This window comes from Nomascus leucogenys, chromosome 14 (genome assembly GCF_006542625.1).
Source record: "Nomascus leucogenys isolate Asia chromosome 14, Asia_NLE_v1, whole genome shotgun sequence".
Classification (NCBI taxonomy): Eukaryota; Metazoa; Chordata; class Mammalia; order Primates; family Hylobatidae; genus Nomascus; species Nomascus leucogenys.
The window spans coordinates 4,465,661-4,479,754 of NC_044394.1; the positions used below are offsets into that span (position 1 = coordinate 4,465,661).

At 40.4% G+C, this 14,094-nt stretch overlaps 1 protein-coding gene across 5 annotated transcripts in view; it reads left to right on the forward strand.

Annotated features, from left to right (window-relative positions):
* Positions 1-14,094, forward strand: part of TOM1L1 (target of myb1 like 1 membrane trafficking protein) — a 55,278-nt gene that overhangs the window by 27,095 nt on the left and 14,089 nt on the right. For all 5 annotated transcript variants that reach the window (XM_030828592.1, XM_003272275.3, XM_030828591.1 and 2 more), the window contains 4 exons: positions 2,388-2,521; positions 8,922-8,982; positions 9,397-9,514; positions 11,189-11,285. In XM_030828592.1, coding sequence (XP_030684452.1) covers positions 2,388-2,521; positions 8,922-8,982; positions 9,397-9,514; positions 11,189-11,285 — 410 coding nt within the window. The remainder of the gene's footprint in view (positions 1-2,387; positions 2,522-8,921; positions 8,983-9,396; positions 9,515-11,188; positions 11,286-14,094) is intronic.

Consider the following 14,094-nt stretch of genomic DNA (forward strand, 5'->3'; position numbering starts at 1 on the left):
GCAGTGCCTGCTATGGGGAACTCTGACCTATCCTTTTTGTCCATGGTGCTTGATCTCAGCTTGGCTTCCAGGTGGCTTGGCCCTTCTCTAGACAGATGTCAACTGCAAAGATGAGAGTGGGCTGGCTTTTGAAGAGGTTTTTCACATTCTGGTTTGCAGACCTGTTGACATGTGCTATTCCTTTCATGTTTCCATTCCATCTGTCTCTTGAAAGGGCAAAGGGAGTGTCTTCATGTGACTGAGGGCTATTGATGTTGGCTTCAAATTCATTTCAAATTAATTTCTACATTTTTGTCATAGGTATCAGCCATTGCATTCCCTTGATCTTGACATTGCTCTAGCAAGGCTGCCAGTGAGCAACAAGAAGACCAATTTCTGTACACTCTTTAAAGCAAGAACAAAGGAAAAGTTCTCATTCATTATGGCAGTTATATTAAATGCCATTCTTAATCCTTTGCTTTGTAGAAGATCGGATCCTGGATAATAGCATATTACAGGATTGTCTTCATTATCTTGTTGAGCTTCTAGTGACACCTTGTCAAGCACCCATAATTCATTTATTTACTACCGACTACCTCTGTATGCCAGACACTGTGGGGTTTCGATGACACCATTGCCAATTCTGACAACAACCTTACAAGATAGCTGTTCTCCTTGTATTATAGATGGAAAAAAACACAAAAAACAAAACAACAACAACAAAAAAACCTCAGGCTAAATTTTCACCACATTTCCCCAATTTCCATAGCAGGCATATATATGGGAGATGCCTTTGGCATCTGAGTCCAAAGTTTTCTCTTTGCATTACACCAGGGGTATATAAAGGAGCCAAATCTAGCCTCCCACCTGTATCTGTTTTATTAGAACATGGCCACACCTAGTTATTTATGTTTTCCAGGGTTGCTTTTACACTACAGTGGCAGAGTTGAGCAGTTGCAGCAAAGACTAGATGGCCCACAAAGCAGAAAATGTTTACTATCTGGAGCTTTAAGAACAATACTGTTGACCCCTACACTATACTGTTGCCAAAGATGGCCCTGTGGTTGGCAAATAGGATGGTTTTTCTGGCCGCACATTGCAAGTCTAAAATCAGAAAGTCTATCATCTGTCTAACTCACCTTTTTTTTTCTGTTTATGTCATGTTGTCTTTTAAATATTTTTTGTTATGATTTTGTAGAGGGTAGTGGCTTTTACCTCTGAGTCTAAATGCCAGTTAGTAATAGTTTGATTTATTTGTTTAGAGATTTCCTGTCAGCAGCCTTGTAATAGATTGTTTGAGATTCTGAATGGTTTCGTGAAGCATATGTACGTTTTTCAGCAGGTCTTTCTTTCTTGAGGGGAAAAAGCCGATGTGATTGTGCGGTGTTTAAGGAAGTTCTGTTGCTTTCCTTTTGAGAGAAGCAGCATCCCTGTGTTTTTGCTTAATGTTAATGTACTATTACACAGACAAACTTTAGCCAAGGTGGGATTGAGGAAATATTAGTATCAGTTTTATGCATCTCGGGTTAATCAAAGGTGTGCCTGGAAAAAAAGTCAGTTGTAAGGCAGCAGTTCTTAAATATCAGTGTACATAAGAAACACTTTAGCATGCTTGTTTTAAAAAAATGTAGATTTTCACACCCCCAGCTGAAGATTCTGGAGCAGTATGTCTGACGTAGATGGCTCTGATGCTTATGAGAAAAAAAAAAAAATGGGCTTGGGAGGTGGAGTCATGGTTTAATGCAGTATTTCTAGGTAGTCCAAATAAGAGTATTCATGATTTGTTTGTTAATCCCGTTTTAGTTTGCCTCAAAATGTGATATAACTATCAACTTTAAATGTTTAAGTACAACATAACAGGAAATAAAATAATGCCACTGTAAATGTATTTTAACTACTTCTACTACCACTAATAATGCAATAACATTTTATGTTTATGCTTTATAGTTATAGAGTTCCTCATTACACACATCTCATTTGATTTTTACGTCAACCCTTGAGGTAGATGTGGAAAGGGGTATAATTTTCATTTATCAATGAGAAAACTGAGATTTAAAAAACAAGGGGTTTTTTTTGTTTGTTTGTTTGTTTGTTTTCCCAACATGGCACAGCTAATAAGCACTACATTTAGAATTCCCGTACAACACTTCTGGGTTTTAGTTCAGCATTATTTTCAATGTACCATATTATTCTTATGACACCTATTTTGATTTTTAAAGGAAAATATCAGTTTATGACTCACTGCCTTCGAATAGGAAGGATAAGCTGTTTTTAGTTAAGTACTCTGGTAGCGCCCCCCAGGCGACTTAATGTGGAGGTGACTGTAGGTATGCGCAGATTGGTGAGTCAGATGTCTTTATAGAATGTTCCAAGTGTGGAATAAGAAATCTCTCTCTTTTCTTTGACAGAAACTCTATAAAACAGGTCGGGAGATGCAGGAGAGGATCATGGACCTGCTTGTGGTGGTGGAGAATGAAGATGTCACTGTTGAGCTAATTCAAGTGAATGAGGATTTGAATAATGCCATCCTTGGATATGAGAGGTGAGCAGATCATGTACCCTCTTTACCCCTCTTCCATTTCTACTTGCACCACCAATTACTCAGCGTTCTTATCAGAGTGCCTACAAGGGACCCCTCTTTCTAGATTCTCCATTCTCAATAGGAAAGGTATTGGCATGTGAGGTGGGACAGTTTTCCCTTGTGCAGCTCCTACTCAGTAAATGCCAGAGGTCTTTCTCCTAAAGTGACATTTCAGCCCAGCATGGTGGCTCCCAGCTATAATCTCAGCACTTTTGGAGGTCGAGGCAGGAGGATCACTTGAGCCCAGGACTTCCAGACCAGCCCTGACAACATTGTAAGGCCCTGTCTCTACAAAAAATAAAAAATAAGGCTGGACACAGTGGCTCACACCTGTATTCCCAGCCCTTTGGGAGGCCAAGGCGGGCAGATCGTTTGAGGTCATTAGTTCGAAACCAGCCTAACCAACATAGTGAAACCCCATCTCTACTAAAAATACAAAATAATTAGCTGGGCATGGTGGCGCATGCCTATAGTCCCAACTGCTCAGGAGGCTGAGGCAGGATAATTGCTTGAACCTGGGAGGTGGAGGCTGGGGTGAGCCGAGATCACGCCACTGCACTTCAGCCTTGGCAACAGAGTGAGACTCTGTCTCAAAAAAATAAAAAATAAATAAAAAATAAAAAAAATTAGCTGGGTGTGGTGGTCCTAGTAGGTGCTTATAGCCTAGCTACTAGAGAGGCTGAGGTGGGAGGATAGCTTGAGACCAGGAATTTGAGGCTATGGTGAGCTATGATCGCACCACTGCACTCCAGCCTGGGTGATGGAGTGAAATCCTACCTCTAAAAGAAATAATAATAAAATAACATGTTAAGACACCCTTAGGGGCAGTGTTTCTGTTGAGAATTACTGGGAATCTCTACTTGCACAGTGACTGTATTTCTAATCAGCTGATAAAGAATGAGACCAGTCTGACATAAGGGAAAGAGGTGAACAGGCCTGGATTCAAATCTAGCTGATGATTTTGGATAAGTTGCATAACTTTTTTTAGGATTTAAGTTTTTTTCTTTTTTTTTTGATGTATTAAATAGGATAATAATACCTTTTTAGAGGGTTGGGCTTTTTTTTTGAGATTAAATGAGATAATACATACGAAAACACCTAGCAGAGTGCTAGCACACTGATGTCCATTAAATAGTAATTTCTTCTTTTCCTCTGCACCAGTGTCCCATTTAACCTTTAAATTTATTGAGTAGGTTTTTCTTCCCACTTATCATGAGTGAATTAAGAGAATCCATGAAATAAAGCCAGTAGTTATGGGCCAAGAATGGTGGTGCACACCTGTAATCCCAGCACCTTGGGAGGCTGAGGTGGGTGGATTACTTGAGCTCAGGAAGTTTGAGACCAGCCTGGGCAACATGGCAAAACCCCATCTCTACCAAAAAAATTACAAAAATTAGCCAGGCATGGTGACACATGCCTTTAGTCCCAGCTACTTAGGAGGCGGAGGTGGGAGAATCTCTTGAGCCCAGGAGGCAGAGGTTGCAGTGATCCAAGATCGTGCCACTGCACTCCAGCCTGGATGACAGAGTGAGACCCTGTCTCAAAAAAGAGAAACATAAAAGCCAGTAGCTATGAAACAGTAGTTTCTTTCCTTCACTGTCTCATATTTACTGTCAGAGAAGGCCATCGACTGAAGATGTAAGCCTAGGAACCATGCTTGCTTTCTTTTTTTTTCTTCTTTTTTTTTTTTTTTTTGAGATGGAGTGCTCAGGCTGGAGTGCAGTGGCATGATCTTGGCTCACTGCAACCTCCACCTTCTGGGTTCAGGTGATTCTCCTGCCTCAGCCTGTAGCAGGACGAGCCGCAGACAAAACTCCTCAGACACCGAGTTAAAGAAGGAAGGGGTTTATTCGGCTGGTGGCATTGGCAAGACTCCTGTATCTAGAGCCGAGCTCCCCGAGTGAGCAATTCCTGTCCCTTTTAAGGGCTCACAGCTCTAAGGGGGTGTGTGTGAGAGGGTCGTGATTGATTGAGCAAGCAGGGAGTACGTGACTAGGGGCTGCCTGCACCAGTAATTAGGTCAGAACAAAACAGGATAGAGATGTTCACGGTGATTTTCTATACAATGTCTGCAATCTATAGATAACATAACAGATTAGGTCAGGGGTCGATCTTTAACTACCAGACCCAGGGTGTGGCGCTGGGCTGTCTGCTTGTGGATTTCATTTCTGACTTTTAGTTTTTACTTTTTCTTTCTTTGGAGGCAGAAATTGGGCATAAGACAATATGAGGGGTGGTCCCCTCCCTTAAGCCTCCCAAGTAGCTGGGATTACAGGCACACACCATCATGCCCGGCTAGTTTTTGTATTTTTAGTAGAAACGGGGTTTCACCATGTTGCCCAGGCTAGTCTTGAGCTCTTGACCTCAGGTGATCCACCCTCCTTGGCCTCCCAAAGTGCTGGGATTACAGGCGTGAGCCACTGTGCCTGGCCACCATGCTTTCTTAGCACTGAAGAAACTCACAATTGTTACTCTTGTTTTCTGTAGAACAAATTTTTATAAGTAAAAAAAAAAATCCAAGGAAAACCACATTGTTTTCAGTAGAGTGCTGCCTTCTGGCTTTCATTTTGGAGAATTCTGCTGCAAACCATAAGACCACTGCCTAAAGGCTCCCTCCAAGGGGGACTTGTGTTTATTTGGTCTAGCTCTCAGGAGATTGGATCACTTCTGTGAATAGCTTATTCTGACTGGACTTTGAACTGTGTGTACCAGAACAACTGAAACACTTACGTCCTAAGATTCAGAGAGAAACTCTTCCCTCTAGAAAAGATACTAGTCTCCTAGTTTTCTCTGGCTGCTGTCACGAATTACCACAAACTTAGTGCTTATCCTGTTTTATCCACTTTTGGATGCTCTAGAGGAGAATCCATCTTCCTACCTTTTGCAACAGCTAGAGGCTGCTCACTTTCCTTGGCTCATGGCCCCTTTTCTCCATCTTCAAAGCCAACGGTGTCTAGTTCAAGCCTGATTATATCATATCACTCTTACTTCCACTTCTGCCTCTCTCTTCCACCTTTAAGGACCTTTGTGACTACATTGGGTTCATCTGTACAGTCCCGGATAATCTCCCAATTAAGGGCCGCTTATTAATGTGAACCAAAAGTATCTGAGACAGGTCTCAATGAATTTAGAAAGTTAGTTTTGCCAAGGTTAAGGATGCACCTGTGGCACAGCCACAGGAGGTCCTGACAACCTGTGCCCAAGGTGGTGGGGGCACAGCTTGGTTTTTTGTTTTGTTTTGTTTTTGAGACAGAGTCTTGCTCTGTCGCCACGCTGCAGTGCAGTGGCACGATCTCGGCTCACTGCAATCTCTGCCTCCCGGGTTCAAGTGATTCTCCTGCTTCAGCCTCCTGAGTAGCTGGGACGACAGGCGTACACTCCCATGCCCAGCTAATTTTTGTATTTTTAGTAGAGACGGGCTTCCACTATGTTGGTCAGGATGGTGTTGATCTCTTGACATCGTGATCTGCCCACCTTGGCCTCCCAAAGTGCTGGGATTACAGGCGTGAGCTATCGCACCGGGCCATCCACAGCTCGGTTTTATACATTTTCGGGAGGCATGAGACATCAATCAATATGTGTAAGATGTACATTGGTTCCATCTAGAAAGGTGGGACAACTCAAAGCAGGGAAGGGGGCTTCCAGGTTATAAATAGGTAAGAGACAAATGGTTGCATTCTTTTGAGTCTTTGATCAGCCTTTCACGGAATACACAATTTACCTGTGAGAAGGGGCTAGAGGAATAGTCACTCACGCCTTAGTCTGGCTCAGTGAATCTGCATTTCTACATAAGCAGTAGGGCAGAGGAAGCAATCGAGTTCTGTCCTTTGTCCTGTACCTATGAAGATAAGCTATCAATTTATATTGCTAGGGTGAGATTCAACAGAGCTGTTTTAGGGTAAAGATCTTGAGGCCCACAAGGAGTTTTCTCCTGGACAAATTGTGGGAGAGGTAGGTAGCTTTTTATCTTTGTAGCTATATTATTTAGGAATAAAATTTGCCTGACGCAGTTCCTAGCTTGACTTTTCCCTTTGGCTTAGTGATTTTGGGGTCCTGAGATTTATTTTCCTTTTACACTAGCAAACTTCCTTCTTTTTTCAACGTTTAATTTCCCCTTGCCATGTAACCTAACGTATTCACTGGTTGTGTTTACTAGGATGTGGGTACCTTTGTGAGGGTGAGTGTTACTGTATCTATCACAGTCCACTCTCTGGCCCCTAAAGATTCATATCCATCCACTTGCAAAATATATTCACCCTATTCCAACATCCGCCAAAGTTTCTGCTCATTACATCCAGGGAATAGTTGTGCAAATAAAGAAATTGAAATTTGTCACTCAGGGCTTGATCTAGGAAGGTTGTTCATACCCAGCACGTAACTGACTAGAATACAAGAAGCTAATGCTATTGTTAACTAAATGGATTTATTTTTTTTTCTTTTTTGAGATGGACTCTTGCTTTGCTGCCCAGGCTGGAGTACAGTGGCATGATCTCAGCTCACTGCAACCTCTGCCTCCCAGGTTCAAGCGATTCTTCTGTCTCAGCCTCCCTGGTAGCTGGAATTACAGACACACGCCACCACGCCCAGCTAATTTTTGTATTTTTAGTCGAGATGGGGTTTCACCATGTTGCCCAGGCTGGTCTCAAACTCCTGACCTCAAGTGATCCACCTGTCTCGGCCTCCCAAAGTGCTGGGATTACAGGCATGAGCCACAGTGCCCGGCTTAACTAGGTGGAATTTAAAACACATATTTTTGAAAAATCGTTCAACTGTGTGTGCAGATTCTGTCACGCGCATCCGTGTGAAGAGACCACCAAAGAGGCTTTGTGTGAGCAATAAAGCTGTTTATTTCACCTGGGTGCAGGCGGGCTGAGTCCGAAAAATGAGTCAGCACAGGGATTTAGGGGTGGGGCAGTTTTATAGGATTTGGGTAGGTAGTGAAAAATTATAGTCAAAGGGGGTTGTTCTCTGGAGGGCAGGGGCAGGGGTCACAAAGTGTTCAGTGGGGGAGCTTCTGAGCCAGGAGGAGGAATTTTACAAGGTAATGTCATCAGTTAAGGCAGGAATTGGGCATTTTCACTTCTTTTATGATTCTTTAGTTGGTTCAGGCCATCTGGATGTATACCTGCAGGCTTGGGCTCAGAGGCCTGATTCAGTATAAACTCTTACACTTTAAAGTGTTTAGGATCCTGAAGTCAAATTGTCATAACAGTAATACTATATGTTGCTAAAGCAAATCTCAGTTTGCAAAGCATTTCCACATTCATCCACCTGTGCTATCTAGTTTTGCCCCTGAAAATAACTTTCTGAAGAAATAGTTCAAATGTTATTCCCTCTTAGCAGCTGGGGGACCAAGGTTCAGGAAGTCATATCCTTAGTCACATAGCTACAAGGTACTAACACTGACACTTGAACCTTGGACTTTTGCCTTCAACTTCTCTGGTCTTTTACGTTTATGTTCCTTTACTCTCAGTGGATGATGTAAAATTAAATCAGAGTTGTAAAAGGTCAATTTTTTGGTATGTGTTAAGTGTCTTATATAAATACACAGTGAAGGCCTGGCACAGTGGCTCACGCCTGTAATCCTAGCACTTTGGGAGGCCGAGGTGGGTGGATCACCTGAGGTCGGGAGTTCGAAACCAACCTGACCAACATGGAGAAACCCCGTCTCTACTAAAAATACAAAAATTAGCTGGGCGTGGTGGCACACGTCTGTAATCCCAGCTACTTGGGAGGCTGAGGCAGGAGAATTGCTTGAACCCGGGAGGCGGAGGTTGTGATGAGCCAAGATTGCACCTTTGTATACCAGCCTAGGCAACAAGAGTGAAACTCCATCTCAAAAAAAAAAAAACACAGTGAAATAGTGAAAATACTTTAAATATATTTGAATATTTTGGAAAATTACTTATAATGGCAAAATAGAAAACAATCGCTAATAGTAAGATGGTTAAAAGGTATGATAGATTCATAAGGTAAAATATAGCCATTAAAAATTGTATTTCAGCTAGAAAAATTCTCACAGCATACTCAAATTAGGATACAGAATTATGTAAAGTATCATTTCAACTAAGCTTAAAAATAGATGCACTTATAGATGAAATACTGGAATAATGTTAATAGATTTAACAATTTCTGGGTGATGAGTTTTTTTTTTAAATACTTTTCTATTTTCTCACAGTTTTCTCTGAGAGTATGAATACTCTAAGCTGGAAAAAGGTTATTAAAAGTATTTTACTGATAATTGTGTGAGGATGAGGCTGATTGTCTTCATTCCTAAATATTTGTGTATTAATAATTGTTAGATTTTTATAGCATTTTCATTTATTTTTTAAAAACACATGCATTTTGATCATTTAAACAGGTTTACTAGAAACCAACAAAGGATTTTGGAGCAAAATAAGAACCAGAAGGAAGCCACCAATGTAAGTGATTAGAAACATTTTAAAATAAACAATTGAACATTTTGCCAATTACAGTAAGAAGCAAGGCTTACCTAAAACAAGTCTTAAAAAGAGGGAGATATGCATTCATAATTTGGAGTGGTTTTAATGGTATAGATTACTTGCCTTAATAACTTAATGTTATTCAGTTAACATTAATGTTAAACTGTTAATGTAATGTAATGTAAAGTTAATGTTATGAAGTTACTAATAAGAAGCAGGAACCTATGTAGGTGGTAAGATGGGATTCATGCTAATGTTGCCCGTTGAGTGGAGAATTCTTCCTTAAAATGCATCCAAATAGGATCCTCCCCTCTACAAAGGAGAAGTATGGGGAGAAAGCTATGATAAACTACATGACACTTTTTTTTTTTTTTTTTTTTGCTTTATTTTCAGACTACCAGTGAGCCTTCTGCCCCATCTCAAGATCTCCTCGACCTAAGTCCCAGTCCCCGGATGCCTAGGGCCACTCTGGGAGAACTCAACACCATGAATAATCAACTTTCAGGCTTAAGTAAATAAACACTCAGGTCTTTCCAGACCAGCAGAAGAGCTTGATGTGAAACAGTTCTCCTTAATTATGTGATTAAATACCACCTAAGAAGGACTGAAGTCAGGTTGAATGTCAGAGCACTATGTTAGGAGATGTGATTACTTCCTGGCAAATGGTTGAGTCAAACCCAGTATAGCAATGGGATGTGTCTGGGCGAGGAGGTCCTTGAAACTCATCCTACTCACTTAGAATCTCATGGAATTCACCTGGCCTGCTTTGTAGAGGTTGTTCAGCCCATTGGCCAATACTTAAAGTCTACTGTGAACCTACACGCTATTATCATTGGGTTTTTCTGCTATACCTCAGCATCAGGTAAGGGAGTATCTCTGATGCAAGCGGAGAAATTCAGGGATTACAAGGTATGAACTAAGTGGTTGTGAAATGTAGAAGGAAAAGCACAGGCTTTAAAGTCAGAGAAGTCCAAGTTGAAATGCCAGTTCTGCCAACTCTCAGCCACCTAACTTTTGAGAGTCTCACTTTATAAAATGGGAACAATGATTGCCTTAAAGGGTAGTTGTCAAGGTTAACAAACTAATGTTTATAAAATGCATTGTAAGCTTTGCTACAATGCATTTTATAAACATTTATAAAAGAGTTACCTATCTTACCTAACTTGTTATCTTCTGCTGTCCTTATTCCCAACAAGGGTTTGGTAAATTACAAAATAAGGATGATGAAAAATGCTGAAATCCAGTTTTGTCAAATTAAAAGCAGTTTGTTTTTCTCATATGTTACCTGCTGTTTCCAGAGTAAAAATACTCAGTATCACTGAATTTCTGGTTTTCTTAGAACTTAGTTCTAAAATGTTGGCTACTTCTTTATGTAGGCCAGTGGGATGTGTAGAGTCAGTTACATTGGAGAGTTTTCCTGAGTTTTTAATTGAGAATTTCAGAGGGGGAAGTAATTATTCCCTTTGGGGTATCTCACTTAAGATTATGGCCTGGAGGCCAGGCACAGTGGCTCACACCTGTAATCCCAGCACTTTGGGAGGCCGAGTCAGGTGGATCACCTGAGGTCAGGAGTTCGAGACCAGCCTGGCCAACATGGCAAAACTCTGTCTCTACTAAAAATACAAAAATTAGCCGGGAGTGGTAGTGGGTGCCTATAATCCCAGCTACTCAGGAGGCTGAGGCAGAAGAATCACTTGAACTCAGGAGGCGGAGGTTGTGGTAAGCCGAGATCGTGCCACTGCACTCCAGTCTGGGTGACAAAGTGAGATTCCATCTCAAAAAAAAAAAAAAAAAAAAGATTATAGACTGGAGCTTGAGGTGAAGGTAGAGCTCAGTATGTACTGTAACTTTTTACTTTTGTGCTAGGCAGAATAAGATGTAAAATCCTTTCCATTCTGGATCAGCTTGGGATTTTAGAAAATCCAATACAATAATATTTGTTACCCTTCTCGTGGCAGGGAAATTCTTTCTCTCTCTACCTACCATAAATGATGCTTTTTAATTTCTCTTAGAGCTAGGAAATCTCATGATTTTAGGGTGACAGAAATATCTAAATTAATCTCTTTTATTTGGTGGGATTTTCTTTTTTTTCTTTTTCTTTTTTCTTTTTTTTGTTTTTACTGTAGAAAATCCAGCATAACTGACAAAATGTTTTAAAGCCAAACAAGTCCATTTTGTGTTTTAGATTTCAGCCTTCCAAGTTCTGATGTAACAAACAACTTAAAACCCAGTCTCCATCCACAGATGGACTTGCTAGCCTTGGAGAATACAGAGATACCCCCGTAAGTATGTCAGTAATACTGCAGAACTAATACCATGACATTTCGATTCCTTACAATTAAGAAAACCTGATGGCTGGGCGCAGTGACTTACATCTATAATCCTAGCACTTTGGGAGGCCAAGGCACATGGATCACTTGAGCCCAGGAGTTTGAGACCAGCCTGGGCACATGGCAAAACCTCATCTCTAGTAAAAATACAAAAATTAGTTGGACATGGTGGCATAGGCCTATAATTCCAACTACTTGGGAGGCTGAGGCATGAGAATCACTTGAACCTGGGAGGTAGAGGTTGCAGTGCAATGCAGGTTGTGCCGCTGCACTCCAGCCTGGGTGACAGAGCAAGACCCTGTCTCAAAAAAAAAAAAAAAAAAAAAAAAAAAAGAAAAGAAAAGAAAACATGATAAAATAGCAAAAAATAGAGACTTAAGAATCAGACAGTCCTGAGTTAGAATCTCAGCACCACTTCCTGCTAGCCATATAACCTAAATGAGCTGTTTAGCCACTGTAAATGTTCATTTTTCTTCTAAGAATATTTTCTAGGATTCTTACAAAGATTCAGTGAGATGCTATATGCAAAACTCCTAATATAGCACTTGGTACATAATAAGCCTTCAATAAAGTGTCTCTGTTTATTTTTAGTAGTAACAGGAGATGGGGGAGAACAGGGGAAATACAAGGGAAATAAAGCAGGCAGAAGAGCAATGAGGTTCAAAATTAAGAGTAATGGCCCCATCAGTTATAGGGCACTTGCTGTGTGGCAGGCACTCAGTTAAGCTATTTTTGTTTATTTCATCTAATCTTCACTAAAGTACTTAAGTCAGTGATGTTAGGTCAGGGTCTTGCTCTGTCACTCAGGCTGGAGTACAGTAGCACCATTATAACTCACTGCAGCCTCAAACTCCTGGGCCCAAGGGATACTACCACCTCAACCTCTTAACAGCTGGGACTACAGGTGTGCGCCACCATACTGGGCTAATCTAATTTTTAAAATTTTTTGTAGAGATGGGGTCTCGCTTTGTTGCCCAAGCTGGTCTTGAACTCCAGGCCTCAGGTGATCCTCCTGCCTTGGCCTCCTAAAGTAAGCCACTGCACCAGCCTGTTACCGTTATTCCCACCATACAGGAAAAGAGACTGAGATTTCTTGGTCATTTCTCTATTGAAGGAACTAGAACTTGCCCAAATTTGTATAGCCAGTAGGTAGCAAGTCTGATGGACTGATAGTCCAGTATTAAAATTGGACTAATAAAACCTGATGGAGTAGCTGGAACCTCCTGAGTAGCTGGAATTATAGGCGTATGCCCCAATGCCCAACTAATTTTTGTGTTTTTAGTAGAGGTGAGGTTTCGCCATGTTGCCCAGGCTGGTCTCAAATACCTGGGCTCAGGTGATCCACGTGCCTCGGCCTCCCAAAGTGCTAGGATTGCAAGATGTGAGCCACTGCGCCCAGACATCAGGTTTTCTGATAGTCCAATATTAAAAAGAAATATTAATGACCTATAAACATATGCAATGAATGATGTTCAACTTTACTTATAAAGAAATGTAAATTAAGTCTAATAACCAATTGTTTTCTACTTCTCAGGTTGGCAAAAGTCCCAATATTTCATAACATACTTTGTTGGCTATGGAAAGACAGTTACTATGACAAAATTATGTAACTCTTATAGGGGCAAGTGGCAATATCTATTACAATTATAAATGCATTTATTTCTTTGAAATCTGCAATCTTATCTGTAGAAATTTATACCACACTTATACACAGTTAGGTGTTTACAAGATTATTCTTTACAACATTTTGGGCAGTAGCAAGTAATTGGAAACAACTCAAATATCCATCAGTTGGGGACTGGTTAAATAAACATCTGTACAACATATTACTGTATAGCTGGGGGATAAAAGTAATAATAACCAATATATTTATTGCTAAGTAGGAAAAAAAAGGTGCTAAGTAGTGTTTGTGTAATATATTGCATTTGTGTAAGGAAGTTGGAAATAAGAATATTAATATTTGCCTCTATTCACATAAAGAAACAAGAATGATACAGGAAGGAAAAAACTGAAAAAGAGGGAAAGAGTGGTTACGTAAGTTCCAGAAGAGGCAGGATAGAATAAATAGCAGTTGAATTTGCCTTATGCCAACGTCAATAGCTTTTTTTCCTTTTAAGTGTATATATTTTAGATAATAGGCAATACATTTTCATTATTCAGATATCGAAACAATATAAAAAGTTGTATAAGACAATTCTTGTTCTCATTCCCTCTTCATCCTCCCTCTCTCCTTTTCCCTAGTGTCATGCTCTACTCCCACCCAGATAATCACTTTGTTAGGTTCTGATTTATCCTTCCATAGTGTCTTTAGGCAAATATGAATATGAATTTCTTTCTCCGTTATCTAATAAAATGCAGCATACTATCACTCTGTTCTGAACCTTGCTTTTGTTTTTCACTTAACATATTTTGGCAGTGTGTTTGTATCAGTGGATTTAGATTTTTTAAAAAGTTGCCTAGTGTTTTGTTTAAATACTTGTGTACCCAATCACTGAATTACTTTTCTATATTTAAAAGGGGGAGGGGCAGAGGGAGGAAAATGAGAAAGAAGAATCAAACTGGGAAGAAAAAAGAGCAAAATATAAGGGAAGAAGAGAAGAAAGGATTCATGTGTTGGGAAATGATTAAGTGTCAATGGCTCTCTCATGAACCACTGAGTTAGGTCAGTATCTTTGGTTGGCTACCTCTTGTCTTCGCTACATACAATACAAGTCAATGTGAAATGTAGGCAGATTGAAGTTGCTTGGTAAATAATGTGGTT